Source organism: Felis catus, chromosome E1 (assembly GCF_018350175.1).
Source record: "Felis catus isolate Fca126 chromosome E1, F.catus_Fca126_mat1.0, whole genome shotgun sequence".
Taxonomy (NCBI): Eukaryota; Metazoa; Chordata; class Mammalia; order Carnivora; family Felidae; genus Felis; species Felis catus.
This window is the reverse complement of record NC_058381.1, coordinates 44,575,695-44,590,093: the sequence shown is the minus strand read 5'-3', so window position 1 is coordinate 44,590,093 and position 14,399 is coordinate 44,575,695. Positions and strand designations below refer to the sequence as shown.

General features: G+C 59.7%; 1 protein-coding gene across 20 annotated transcripts in view; it reads right to left on the bottom strand.

Moving 5' to 3' along the window:
- Positions 1–429: 429 nt before the first annotated feature.
- The window catches only part of MAPT (microtubule associated protein tau), a 99,932-nt gene continuing 85,962 nt past the window's right edge, over positions 430–14,399 (bottom strand). For 15 of the 20 annotated variants that reach the window (XM_006940453.5, XM_006940454.5, XM_006940456.5 and 12 more), the window contains 4 exons: positions 12,525–12,617; positions 9,061–9,142; positions 7,585–7,697; positions 430–4,695 (listed from right to left, as the gene is read on the bottom strand). In XM_006940453.5, the coding sequence (XP_006940515.1) occupies positions 4,480–4,695; positions 7,585–7,697; positions 9,061–9,142; positions 12,525–12,617 (504 nt within the window). In that variant the 3' untranslated portion in view covers positions 430–4,479. The remainder of the gene's footprint in view (positions 4,696–7,584; positions 7,698–9,060; positions 9,143–12,524; positions 12,618–14,399) is intronic. The other 5 variants (XM_006940455.5, XM_045044289.1, XM_003997029.6 and 2 more) reach the window with 1 other exon arrangement.

The window sequence follows — 14,399 nt, the reverse complement described above, 5'->3', positions numbered from 1 at the left end:
GGGAGAGGAATGCGGCTCCGGAAGCCTGGAAGGAATCTAAGCCTTGGCGGGCCTAGTGTTCTGCTCCAGCCCCGGGCCTCTGGGAGCAAACGAGATCTCCTACACCCGCTGCAGCCGTGGCCCCTCTGAATATGCCGGTGTGGGTCTTAACAGACTCTGGAGTTGGAGTGCAGCCTTGTGAGCCCACCTACAAGGGTACTGGCCTTTCTTTGAGTTGGATCGGGACGGACTCCCAGCACCAGAATCAGAATCGAGTGAAAATGAACGAGTCTTGAGAACTCTTCCTGCACCTGCAGGCCCCAGAGAGAGATTTTAGCAACCTTGACATTTCCTGCTGGGAGCGAAGTTCTCTAAGGTTAGGAAAGGACTTGCACTTCGTACATCCTGAATCACTTTCTTGTCCTTTGAATCCATGCACGGAGACCTTACTTAATCAGTAATAACTTTATTTCCAAATTCACTTTTACAGCAACAATCAGTGTAAATCGTTTGTTAAAACACACAATACACCATATGGACGTTCACAGACAGGAAGCTAAGCTAAGATGGTTTCATGTCCCTCCCCCCACCCTCAAAATTACCAAAGAAATCATGGGACTTGCGAGTGCCAGAGATTGTCCTGCCCAACACTGCAAATTCACGGGGCTAAGTCCATTAGGAGGGGGGACTCTGGGCCGGTGCCCAGGGTAACCCTTTTCAGAGCTGAAGAGAAAGCAGAAGTCTCGAAGCCACAGGTCTGCAGGTGCGAGGAGCTGACCACCTCCACCTCCACCTCCACCCTCATCCCCACCCGACGGCCTGACTTGGGGACAAAGACAAAAGAGGGGGGAAGGAAGAAGGAAGAGCGCTCAGCAGCCGCTAGCACAGGCTGCACGTCCGCAGCAGCAGGTGGGAAAGGTGGCGCGGAGGCTCCGGCGGCTTAGATAGATGGAAGGATGCCAGGGTCTGCGGTGGGCGGGGCTGTGGGCCCGGGGACCCCCGTGAGGGGGCAGCTCTGTCTCCAGACTCCTCCCCAAGCCTCCCTGCCTGCCCCTGGCGGGGAAGGAGACGGGGCCGGCTGGCGGGACCCCAGGGACCTCTAGCAAACGTGGGTGGTCCGAAGAAAAGGGTTACTCGGTGGTTGCTGCCCTCCAAGACTTCCCTCTGCCCATGGTAACTATCTTACAGGTTCCTCCCCCCTCCCCCCAGAAGCACGACAAGCAATCGCAAGCAGGATACAGTCTCCGCGTTGAAGTCCGTTTAAATAGAACTACGGATAAGTGAGTGGAGAGCTTGAAGGAACCAGGTGCACAGCACAGCCCACCCAGGGGACGCGGACCGGACGTGGGGGGAACGGGGGTGGTCGAGAGTGCCCAGCCTGGTGGTGGCGGGGGGAGGGGGGGATTGTCCTCATTGAAGGTCACAAGCCAGCATCCCTTTGCAATCTCCCTGCCTCACTGACCTGGTCACCCTAGACCATGATCTCTAGGCCGACCCCAGCAGTCCCCACCCCGCCCCCCTCCCCGACGAGGGAGATCCCGGAGCCCTCTGAGCAAGGCCCTCAGGATAAGATAGAGCAAGAGCAGACAGAGGCGCAGCCGGAGTCCGTGGCAACGCTGCGGGGCCGCGTCTCTAAGAGCTACCAACTCCGAACCACACTTCCCTTCCCTTCCTCAGAACCCTTCTAAGAGCAGCTGGGACTCCAAGCGGCAGAGAGCCTCACGGCGGGTTAGTTCTGGGCCCAGATGACTCCTTGCACGGAAAGCTCCAGCTGCAAATGAAGCCGCCAGCCCTAGAGAGGCGGCCCTGGACGCCCACCAGTCCGCAGGGGTGCCTTAAACGGTGCCCAAACCGGAAGTGGCAGAACTGGGCCCGAGGTCGCTGAATTTCTTTAAAATGGCGATTTTCCACAAAGGCTGTCTCCTCTCCCCGTGGCAGCAGACGGGGCTTGTGCAAGGTCAGCGGGGGCCCCCACCAAGGCTCTGGGGACGGCGTCTCCTGACTTGTCACCCTGCTGCAGTCAGGCAGCGCGGGCCCCCGGGGCTCATCCGGGGCGGCCAGTCCATCCAAGCCCTGCTGTGGCTGGAGGGCGCTTGGTGGGGAGGCTGGGGCTGCCCTTCCAGGGGGACAGCTTGCAGTGGGACCCCAGGCCTCTCCCCGGCTGGTCCCGGGTTCCTTTCTCTTGTGACACAGGGTGTCGTAAGACCCTCGTGGCTGCTGGGGGCTTCTGGCTGTGACCGGAGAGGGCCATCTCCTCGCTGCAGACCAGGCCGGCCACAAGATCCACCTCTCTCTGCCCCAACGAAGGGAAGTCCCAGCGGGGCGGCAAGGGGGCGCCGTAGCTTCTGCCCCAGGATCCTGTCCCAGTCCTGTGCTCTGGGCCTTCCTCCAAGCTGAAGGTTCTCCAATGTCAGAACCTGGTCCCAGATGCCCCGGAAGCCTTTCAGATCAGGAGGTTGTGACCGGGTAGAGCCACACCGGCCACCCGGAGCCAAGCCCCCCGTGTGGGAGGGAGAGACATCTAGGACCCCCGTGGGGTGGGTTAGAAACCTCTTCACAAGCATTTCAAGATACATGCGTCCTTTTTTTTTTTTTTTTTTAACCTTTTCATTATCAAAGTCACTCTGGTGAATCCAAGCATAAACAGACAAATCAGACTACAACGCGACAGGGTGCAGACGGGGAGGGAAAGGTGACGTCTATGTATATGTTCAGCTGCTCCAGCAGGACAGACAGCACTGCTTCCAGCTGGGACGGGGGGTGGGGGTGGGGGGGGTGGGGGGGTGGGGGGAAGAACCATTTCCGAGGGGGCGTGCTCCCCTCCCAGGGTATGCAGGGCTGAGCGCTGGCGGGGCCCTCGGAGAGGCTGGCAGGCACAAGCTCGGGTGGAAACGGGACACAGAGTGTGGCCCTGCCCCAGGGGCCTTGCCTGCCTGACCTGCTGCCGCCTCTGGACCCAGGACGGCCAACCTGCTGCCAGTTCAACTCAGGAAGGGGACCAGGCCTTCTGGGAGGAAAAGGCTCTCCAAGTAGAAACAAGGCCAAAACATCCCGGGTCATTGCTGAGCCCACCCTGGCTCACGTCTGCGAGGAGAGGTGGGGGGTAAGGGACGGAGTACGGTCAGCAGGTTCATTGTGAGGGGACACACCGGTTGGGTGAGTTATAACTTAAACCAAGGGACCGAGATCTCACCTTGTGCCTGGGTTTTGCCTTCGCTCAGACACCCCTTTATTTGAGAGCAGGTGCCTCCTGCGTCTGAACAACGTCCGGTGCTGAGAAAGGGGCGTGGTGAGGCTGGGAACTCGGGACAGTGTGACATCATGAGGGGGACAGGCAGTGACTGGGCTCCGCACAGCAGACACATGGGCATGGTGGGGGGGGAGGGAGGACAGGTGGCTGCAGTGGCCACGGGAGGGACAGGAGGCTCAGGACCCACCTCCCAGACCCCAGCAGGCTCCAGGGATGCCAGAGGCCCAGGCTTGGGAACAGGCGGATGCCCCCAAGAGGCACGAGTCCTTACAAAGAGAACTGGTTTAGCCCTAAAGTCCCAGAACTGTGAGGTGGCCAAAATCGTGGCTGCAGTTCCAACCTTCAGAACTCAATAAAACAGGGTTTCCGTGGGGCCCCCACCCTGCGGGGAGGGAGAAAGAGGCCAGCGCTCGGGATGTCAAGGTCAGTCTTCTCCGAGGAAGCGATCCACAGGGTGCCCCCCTCCCGCCAACCGACCACCTCCTCCCGCCAACCGGAGCCTTTCTCCCACGGGCCGCCCGCGGGGACGGTGGCACACGGGCCCCGCGGCGGACCCCGGGCCACCGAGCACAGGGAGGCCGCCTGGCGCCAGCGAGCTGTGGGCGGCCGAGGCGGTCTGCCCTTCCCACTGTCCTTCCAGGCAGAGAGCAGTGGCTCCCCGCCCCCCCCATCACCCACTCCCACACTGTCCCTTCTGCCCTCTCCCTCCCCCCCTTCCCCTGCCTCAGCCTCTCCCGGGCTCCTCCCCCAACCCCCACCACAAAGTTGACATCCGCCCCCGCGGCTCCCACACGGCACCCGGTTTCAAATCCGTTGCTGCTGCCGCTGCCTCTGTGACACCCCCAGGACAGGGCAGAGTAGGGGCGCCCGCAGTCCCTTGAGATTCCCCAGAAGCAGCTCGCAGAGCCTCTCCTCCCTCTTCTAGGCGGAGGGGGAAAAAAAAAGAATCAAAAGTAATTGCCCAAGGAAATGGTGGGTGTGGTCGTCTTTTTAAATGTTTTTAAAAATATTTTATTATCGCCAGCCCACCCATCAATTTGGAAAGCTGGAATTTGCTCTTTTTCCCGTCACTGATTTTGAAGTCCCGAGCCGGGGCCGAGCGACAAAAGCAGGTTAAAGTGATTAACCGATTAACCGATCTGTGAGGAGCAGCTGGGGGAGGGCAGAGGGCGAAGGGCCAGATCATTATTCTTTTTTTTTCCACACTCTCTCTCTTCTCTCCACGATTATTGACCGCCCCGGGGGCCTGATCACAAACCCTGCTTGGCCAGGGAGGCGGACACTTCGTCGGCTAGCGTGGCGAGCTGGGGCGAGTCTACCATGTCGATGCTGCCCGTGGAGGACACGTTGCTGAGGTGCCGCGGAGACGTGTCCCCGGACACCACGGGCGACTTGTACACGATCTCCGCCCCGTGGTCTGTCTTGGCTTTGGCGTTCTCGCGGAAGGTCAGCTTGTGGGTTTCGATCTGCGAGAGAGGAGGTAGTTGGGGGGGGGGAGGAGAGGAGGGGTGAATTAAGCCATAGGAAGGGGAGCAAGTCCTGCCTGCCCCCCCCCGGGGGGGCTGCGGGGACCGTGGTCTGGTCTGGTCACCGTCCCGGAGTGAACACCTGCGCGCGGGTCCTCCAGCGCCTGCCTGCCAGCCACCCGCGTCCCTTGGCGCCGTGTATGAATATAGCCCTGTGTGCACGTCATTTCACACACGTGTAACCGTATCCTAGGAGCGGAATGGCTGGTAGGTCAAAAGGCATGTGCATTTTATCTTAATAGATATCATCAAACTGCATGGGGCGCCTGGGTGGCTCAGTCATTAAGCATCTGACTTCGGCTCAGGTCATGAGCTCACAGTTCATGAGTTCGAGTCACCCATGGGGTGAGCTCGAGCCCCGCTCCGGGTAACACATGAGCCCGGGGGAGGCCCCGCTTCTCTCTCTCTCTGCCCCTCGCTTACTGGTGCCCTCTCTCTAAAAAAAAAAATATTACCCAATTGCAAAGTAAAGCATGAAGGAGAAGCTGGAGATGATTAAGGGACATCCCCAGAGTCACTGCCGTCCAGCCGTGAGCCACACACACTCCTCCCCTTCGCCTTTGACTGAGGGCTTTGGAGGTGGCAGCAAGCGTGAACCGCCCTGGAAGGTGTGCTAGAAACGATGGTGCCATAAAGTCCTTTTTCAAGGAGAGAAACAATGACAGGGCCAGGAGGCCAGAGGTACTTAGCTCCAGAGGATGCCCACGACCCTCAGAGAGCCTGTGTCGCAGATGTGAGCAGTTATAAGAGCTCCTGCTGAGCCCGGAAGTGACGGACAGGAATTCTCTCCTTTTTTGGGGTCCTAAGACCTTTGTGCATCTGGCGAAGCCAGAAAGATGGACACAAGCAGGCAGGCGCTCAGAGACCCACAAGTGTTCTGCACAAACTCGGGAGTCCGTGGACCCCGGCTGAGAAGCCCCCGTTGTGGTGGTGGTGGGGGGGGGCTTGGACGTGGGTGTAAGTCCCCAGATCTCCCAAACTGAAGGGCGCTCTGGAGACGGGGGTCCTGCACTCCACCGCTTGTTAGAGCTTCCTGCCCATCACAGGAGGAAGTGGGGGACTAGACAGGCAGGGACACTCTGGGGTCAGGACAGTGACTTCTGAGTGGTGGGCAGGGCCAGGCCCACCCTTTCTCAGCCAGCACAGAGGTGAGTTAAAATGGAAGTTCACACTCTGGCTTGACTCTAAGTCACGTTCTTAGCTGGTTACAAAGTACCAGGAACCTTCCAGAACACCATCTCCTTTGGGTTTCAGCACCACCCGGGGATGTGGATATTTCGGTCCCATTTTGCTGAGGGAGAAACGAGCTGAGAGCACTTGCCCAGCCTGCCCAGGTCCCACCTCCAAGCAGAGTCAAGCCCGGAGCTTTGCTCAGGACGTAGAAGCTTCCAGAGATGGGCAGAGACCTTCCTTCGCCCAGGGAATCGCCAATGCCCAGGCCTTAAGCCGGGGAGGCGGTCAGGTGACAGAAGCTAGAAGAGCCACCTGGCTTTTGCAGAGAACCTTCTCCACAACCTCAGAGAACTGGGCCCTGCCTCACTTCCCTTGAAGCGCGCGGCCTCCCCGCCCCTCTTTTACCAGGGACCAGGCACTGAGATGATATTTCTGCACCTTGGAAGCCCAGTCTGGGGAACCGGGTCCACCCTGCTGTCCGGGGTGGGGGTGGGGGTGGGGGGGTGACAGGGGGTGCTGCGGGGAGCCAGAGAGCGCAAGGCCATCCAAGGGCGTGAGTACCCCGCCCTCCGCGCCCCGGCCTTCGGGGAGCTCGTCTGTGGCCAGGTTTGTCCTGAGGTCTCGGTCTGCGGCCTCCGCTTTAAGTAAGACCACACCAGCCAGTGCTTCTCCAGAACCGCCCCCTTGGGCTTTGGCCTCACACGCGGCATGGGGCATGTCCATTCAGAATGAATGGTGTGACGGCTGCCACTTCCAACCAGCTGGGCCACTTTGGCCAGTGCCCTTTCTCACACTGGGTCGGGTCTCAGAGTCTGTGCCCATTCTGGGACACCCCTTCTCCTTCCACCACCCCTCTGTCAGCTGCTGGGGGGCACTGCAAACTGGAAAATGAGCCCCTTCCAGAAGTTCACGGCCGCTGGAGGGGGTGGGAACCCCCCAGAGAGCACTTTGGCTGCGTTTCTGCAGCAAAGAAGTACAGCCATAAGACCACATCCTGTGATGCGCCCGGAGGGAGCCTGCTCAGGGCCACAAGCCCTGGCTTCCCCTTCCCCCAGCTCCCACAGCGAGACCCGAGGACTCCAGAAACTGCCTGGATCGCCGAGGCCCTGGGTCCAGCAGCCTTCCCCGTGGACGATTCTGTGACCGACAGGCAGGGGCTCTGCGGGAATCTGGATTTCAGCATCACCGTTTTGCTCTGACTGCCTAGTGACCCACTTACAAAATCAGGTTACGCTCCCTTTACTCGTTCTGGTGCGCTGGGGTTGGCTTTGGGGATGGATGGCCACTTCCTTCCGTGGACGCTTGCCAACCACAGGGCCGACCGCCGTCACAGAGGACGGCGGCGCTCACCTTCCCGGGCATGAAAGCATCACCTGGGGGCTTTACAAACTCCAGGTGCCCAGGCTGCACCTGAGACCAATCAGAATCTCCAGGTGGGGTCTGGGCATCAAATCTGGCAAGGCTCCCAGGTGACAGCAATGGCCGGCGAAGGTGGCTCACCCGATGAGTCCTGGTGGTCGCTGAGAATCCACAGGAAGCCCATTAGTTCAGGCCCCTCAGCTTTCCTTCTCTGGAAAACCGGACCAGATTTGTGCACCGCACTCCATTAACAGCCATGTCTAAATGCAGCCTCCTCCCCACCCCGCCCCCTTTTACCTTTTTATTCCCTCCACCAGGGACGTGGGTGATGTTATCCAGGGACCCGATCTTCGACTGGACTCTGTCCTTGAAGTCCAGCTTCTCAGATTTTACCTCCACCTGGCCGCCTCCTGGAACACAACACACACGGGGGCACCAGGCCTTGAAGGAGGGCTAAGCAAGCCATTCCAAGTAGACCCCAATCCTTCGGAGTAGACAAGACGGTCCTTCATTTAGAAGGTAGTCTGGGCACAGGTAAGAGCCCTTCCCCAGGGCTGGACGACAGTTTGCTCTCTAACCAAGGTGTGCATCAATATTTGCTCAACAAATTCTTCCTCCTTAGTTCATGCAAAGGTCAGTGACAACTCAGGGTAGGAGAAAAGATTCTAAATTCTAAAGTGGTCGGCTTCCAAAGAGTGAAGTCTCTCTTGGTCAACATCCTGTAAAGCCACAGCCCTGCAAGGCCTCGGAGTGAAACTAAATGGCAAAACGCACCCTAACGAAGGAAGGGCCCTGACCCCTCCCCCTCCTCGGACACTAGGTGTGCGGCACCCGAGTGTGGGAGACGCGGCCAGAGAGGGAGACAGACACACATCCTTCCTTTCTGGGGAAGGATAAGGCCACCCAAGAAAGCTGCTCATGGCGTGAATGGTGGCACAGCTGAGGGATGGTTTTCGCTGGGAGAGACCAAACTCCCACAACAAGTCTAAGGGAAGCCGGACCGTGATGAGAGACAATCCGGACTACATCTCTGCCAGCCTTGTCTCCCCACAGGAATGCTTCAGCAAGTACGGATTCAGCTCTGAACCGGGCCCACGGCAGAAGTCCCCACTCTGGACCCCCGGGCAGGAGTTAGAATCTAGATCTACGCTGGGCAATACGGTAGCCACCAGCCCCATGTGGCTACTTAAATTTTAATTAAATACAATTAGCTCATTTTGTCCACTGCGCTGGCCACATTTTCAGTGCTCAGTAGCCACGTGTGGTTGGGGGCCACCGCACTGGACGCAGCAGGTCTAAAACATTTCCATCAGCGCAGAGAGATCTCCAGATAGCTCTGATTTTCTTGTGGTGTGGGAAGGGGAGCGGGGAGGGAAGCATGGCAGAGCTCCAACGGCATTTACTGTCGAAACAAAGTCACGGCCGGAGCTTGGCAATGGCTGGCGCAGGCGGTGACGTGTCCCCTGTGTGGGCTGGGAACCAAACTGGAACATCCACAGTCCAGCCTTCGGGAGCCAGATCAGGCCTGTCCCCGGCTCGGGCTTAGGACCCGCCCCCCTTCGTCACGTTGCCTTGGCCAGCATGGCGCCCTGCTCAGGAGTGAGATGGGAGAGCCACCCCTCCCAGGGCCCAGCAAGTTCCACCTTCGATGCTCCCCTCGTCAGCCCAGCCCATCAATCCTTCCCAGCCACTTTAGGAGAAGGCACCACCCAGTCCCGTCCCGCACCTCCCCCCCCACCCTCCCTGACCTTCCCCGCCTTCTGCAAGCGCTACCTGGCTTATGATGGATGTTGCCTAGCGAGCCACACTTGGAGGTCACCTTGCTCAGGTCCACTGGTTTGTACACTATTTGCACCTGGAGGCGGGAGAGGACGAGGGAGAGACAGAGAATAAAACAGGATGACTTAATTATGGGTGTAACCCCACGACAAGCAGCCGTGTAAGTCCAGGCCCTGCTTGGACGGCGTTTCCTGTCCGCCGCGAGGGAGGCACCGGGTCATGGTGGGAAAATGTGTTGTTGGACTTCCGCCAGCCCTGCCCCAGGGGAGGTGGGTCTTCAGAGAATGACTGTGGGATTGAAGTGCCCTCGGTCCCACAGGGGGAAAACAGGGATATTTGTCACTGCGCAGGGCCCACACCGTTCGTTTAAAAGAGTCACCGTTTCCCGAGCTGAAAGTGACACTGCATCCGGTGGGGACAAAGAAAGGAGGGATCCATAGGATCCATTTGTACCGCACTTGGACAATCTTGTTGGACAAGTCAGAAAGCCACGTCTGCTGGTCCTCAAAGAGGAGCGGGCAGAGTGGGGTCGGTGGGGGCGCTTCCTCCCAGGAGAGGCTCCCACAAAGCCCAGCACCGCAGCAAGTGTGGGGACCTTTGGCAAGCAGCACCCAGAGCGGTCTGGCAGCTCGGAGGTAAGAGCCAGGTGGCACCTGGACGACACAGCGTCCTGGACATTTCGGTTCTCGAGCTCAAGGAGCAAAGCGACAGCAGGAGACGGGCAGACGGCACAGAGGACCCAGCAGGTCAGTCCCCGAGAGATGGAGCACAGCTCGGACACACACAGGGCTCAGAACCAGCCCCGGGCCCAGCACGCAGCCTGGCCGCACTGCCCACTGCCCACCCTCCCGAGGGGAACGACAGCCGCCGAGCGCCCCACCGATCTCAGCCCAAGAACCGAGTCCCTGGAGGGGATCCCCCACAGGGACCCCCGCATCGGCAGACGGGTTTTCTGGAGGAAGCCTCTAGAAAGCCGTGTCTGTGAGGGGGTCCCTGGATGGTCACTGAGGGACACTTCCCAGGGCCTCCAGCAACCACCCGTGTGAGGCCACAAGAGGCCAGTCACCACGGAGTGGGAGCCCAGAGTTACCCAGGAGAGAGATGGCCTCCAGCCAGAGAGCCAGACAAAAAGGAGGGAGATCTACTTCTGTCTAAATCACCTGGAACAATTCCAAATGATTTTAGTTAATTAAAATCATGCTGGCGTCTGCCACTTCTTGACGGAGAGTTGACCGAGGCCAACAGGCGCCCTTGGCCCGTGTCTGTGGAGTGAGGCAAGGGGAGCGCCCAGGTGTGGCAGCCGGCGCCCGTGCAGGTGGACGGGCAGGGGGTGAACAGTCCTGAGGGAACAGGGTCTGGGAGACAGCGCGCTGAGAGGCAGGGAAGGGGCCACGGGAGCTCCTCCCGGCACGAGAGAGAGGGAAGTGAATTCTGTGACCCAGACTTCCCTCTTTCCCCTCAGCCCGGATGAGGTAACCTGGGGAGAGGAGGGTGTGCAGAAGGAGGCAGAGGGGACAGGACTGCCTGAGGGTAGGAGCCAGGGCGGGGGTGGCAGGAGGAGTGGAGGCCCGGGGAGGGAGGAGGCCAGGCCTGGAGTGGAGCCCAGGGCCCGCGGGGGGCAGGGAGGATCCCAAGGTGGACAAGGGAGCTGGGCCCGCCAGCTGGGACATCCCCTCCAGGCTAGGGAAGGGAGGGCCACAAGCGAGGCCGGAGGGCCCAGGCCAGAGGTCTAGCGCCCCCAAGACACCTGGCTAGGTGCCCAGAACCCCCAGCCGCCTTCCACCAGGAGCAGAGGTTTCTGTGAAGGTTCCTACTGCAAACCAGCAGTGGCCACGCTCCAAGGACAACGCTCAGGGCCAGCCTGAGATATCCCGTGGCTCTTTGCCAGGTCACATAGGTTAGCCGGAGGCGGGCAGAGAGGGCGGGAGCACAGGAGGTGCCCTCGAGGAAGTCCCCTCATGTCCTGGGCACTGCCATCAGCAGTGGGAATGTACCGTCTGCCCCGAGCTCACGCCTGAAGCTACCTCTGGACCCCACAGCCCAGGCCCCACCAGCACAGCCTCCTGCCGGCCGACCAGACAGGAGTCAAACCAGAGAACAGGCCTCGCTCCTCCGGCCAGAGCCGAGGTCTGCAATAGTGATACCAGAGATCCAGGCGGAGCTAACACAGCAACCAGCACTCTGCGCGGAGCCCACGGTTGTGGGCCAGGGTGGGGGGTGGTCCTCACACCTTCCCCTTCCTTCTGGTAGCAGCGGGACAGGAGAGCAGGGTTGGGGACACAGAGGAAAACGCTGAGCAGACACTGGTGAGGAAGCGTTACGGAAGCGCCATGCAGCTCAGGGCGGGAGACAGACTCACATTGCAAGAATAAACCTCGGGGCTGGGCGCAGAGGTGCGGGCCCAGGCTGGGCACGTTCTGGAGAGACAGCCCGCCTGGGGCTACCACTGTCCCCCGCCCCCTGCCACCCTCCTGGCTGCCAGCCAGGAGCAAGGCACCTGCTCTCAGAAACCGTCCCCCCAGCCGGGGGTGGACCTCAAAGGGGCTCGACCCTCCCACTTTGATGTGTTTAAATGTGGTTTCCAGTCAACCCAGAGGCTGGGGTAGGGGCCGCAGAGAAGGGGGGCCTGGCCGCAGGAGGCCCAGTCCGCACCCACGGTGAGTGGCCACGGAGTGGCCGGGAGGGGAACGGCAGAGCTGATGGAGTGGGTAGGTGAGAGGTGAGGAGGCCAGCCCCAAACCGCAGGGACTCCCCCACTAGGGACACCAGGCGTCCCCACGACATTTGGAGGGAGCCTAATGTAAAAGGGTCCAAGGCAGCATTTCTCTGTCAACTCCCAAGCGCCGCAGGCAGGGTCCCCTGTGCACTTTTGGGGGCTATTTTTCCCCTGAAGTCTCTGCCAGGAGACGGGCCGGTTTTACACCTGAGCCGAGGCTTGGGGATCTGCTCGTCCCTCGCAGATGCCGGAGACAAACACGAGCAGGGACTGGACTTTTCCTGCTCTGAGTGAGGACAGCAAAACATCGCGTCTGCTCATCAGAACGGACGTACCAGCCGCCCACAGGGCTGTCCGTCCACGGGGGACGAGGGGACAGAGCCCAGTCTCAGATGCTGCCCCTTTCCTCCCAACCTCAAACGGGCGGCGGGGCTCCCAGGAGCCCGTGCCGGGCGGTGGGTGGGGTGGACCCGGGGTATTATGCCGTGAGGACCTGGCCTCCAGGTTTGGGCCGGAGAGAGGCTCAGCCATCCTCCTGTTCTGCAGAGGCCGGGGGCCCCACAGGTGCTGGGGTCCCACCCCTCCTAGAACCGTGGACACGGGTGCAGGGAGCCTGGGGGGCACAGACTCTGCCCCCGAGGGCGGTTTATTCTCTGCAATGTCTCGCAAGTGTATATTCTCATGCCGCTTGTTACAAACCAGAACCACGGAACGGGCCCAGGGAAAGTGTGACGATACTCACACTGCCGCCTCCTGGCACGTGTTTGATATTATCCTTTGAGCCACACTTGGACTGGACGTTGCTAAGATCCAGCTTCTTATTAATTATCTGCACCTTCGACAGCCAGAAAAAAGGATGAATGTCACATCACGCCCAGACGCACCTGCTCTGCCCTGACACACTCCGCTTCCTGCCTTGAGGGTGGGGACCAGGCTCCAGGCGGAGGGCAGGAGGTCTGAGTCACAGCTTCCAGGCAGCGCCCCCCCCCCCCCCCCCCCCCCGCCCCCAGGAAGGCGGTTCCGGAACCGTGAATGACTGCGGGGCGGGGCGGGCTCCACCTCACCGAGCTGGGTTTGCAAAGCACAGCCACCGGGAGGCAGCTCTTCCCTTCACCAAAGGGCTGCACCACGGAGGCCCCCCAGAGGGCACATCTGAGGCCTGGAAACCGCAGCTGAGCGGCCGCCAGGCTGGGCCGGAGCGAGGTGCGCTCGATGACGTGTTTAAATGAATGAATAAAAAGTGCCATCTGTGTCCTCATTCGCACACCCACCAGGCCCGCCAGAACGTTCGCGAGACCTTTCTGTGGCTGTGCTCAAGCCTGTGGGCACTGCGATTACAGACAGATAGATCTCCCTCTATTTTAATCCCAGGCCCCACCCAGACCTAGAATTAGAATCTCGGTCTCCCCTTGGTGCTTCGGCCGCACGGCGAGGTTTGGGGATCGCTGCCATCACGGGGAAGAGACACAGATGACTCTGGAGAAGACGGGTCCAGACACCCCTCCACATGAGGGCTTTGCCACCCGGAAGGCAGGGTCGGTGCCTGACCTTCTATCCATCGGCTCGCCCTTGTCCACAAGGCCGCCAGGGGCTTAAAGGGAAGCGGGCACATGTTCCTGAGGAGCTGTGGTCCAGAAAGTTGTGGTCCCCCTGTGTTTCTAAGAGGCTTCTCTCTCCAGGCACCAGGGAGGCGGTGCGGGGATATCACTGTTTTAGCGGTGAGTGATTTTTTACCCGATTTGTCTAACAACGGAAATGCACAGACGACCGCGGCACAGAGGAGACCTCCCCGTTACCTCTGCTGGGGCTGGGCGACCTCTTTATCACAGGTGTCTTGCCCCACAGGCGCTCCCTGCTTGCAAACTGTGCCTTAGTTTCCCATTCATCGCTGATAACAGCGGCCAACTGGATTTCCCGAGTAAGAGCCAGCGTGGCTCTCTGAAACTCTGGCAATGGCACCGAGATCTCAGCGTGGCCAGGCGGGGGCCGTTGCTCCAGAGACGCAGGATCCGTGAGGATGGGTCGGAGCCCTGGCCCGGCTCCTGCGGGTAGAAGGGTCCCAAACTCTGACCCAGGAGCCACAGTCAGCCATCAAGGGTGCCACAGGTCCTCGCAAAATGGGGAAATGAGGACGTGACAGCAAAATTCTGTCCATCCTACTTTTTGGTGTGAAAATGGCCTTTCCTTTATTAAATTATTAGTTATTACATTACATTGATAGTAGACCGTATTTAGCATTTTGAGATGTCGTTAGCCTGACGGAATAAAAACAGAGTAATCTTCTCTCGGACCCCATCCCTTTTTTTCCCCTTTGTTTTCCTGGTCTGGATCTAAAAACCTGGTAAGCACATATCTAACCCCCCATTTTTTCTTTCCTTCTTTTTAAATTTTTAATGTTTATTTTTTGAGAGAGAGAAAGAGACAGAGCACGAGCAGGGGAGGGGCAGAGAGAGAGGGAGACACAGAATCCGAAGCAGGCTCCAGGCTCTGAGCTGTCAGCACAGAGCCCAGCGTGGGGATCTCACAGACTGTGAGATCATGACTTGAGCTGAAGTCAGACACTCAACCCACTGAGCCACCCAGGTGCCCCCTAACCTCCCTTTTTCATTTTCTTTTA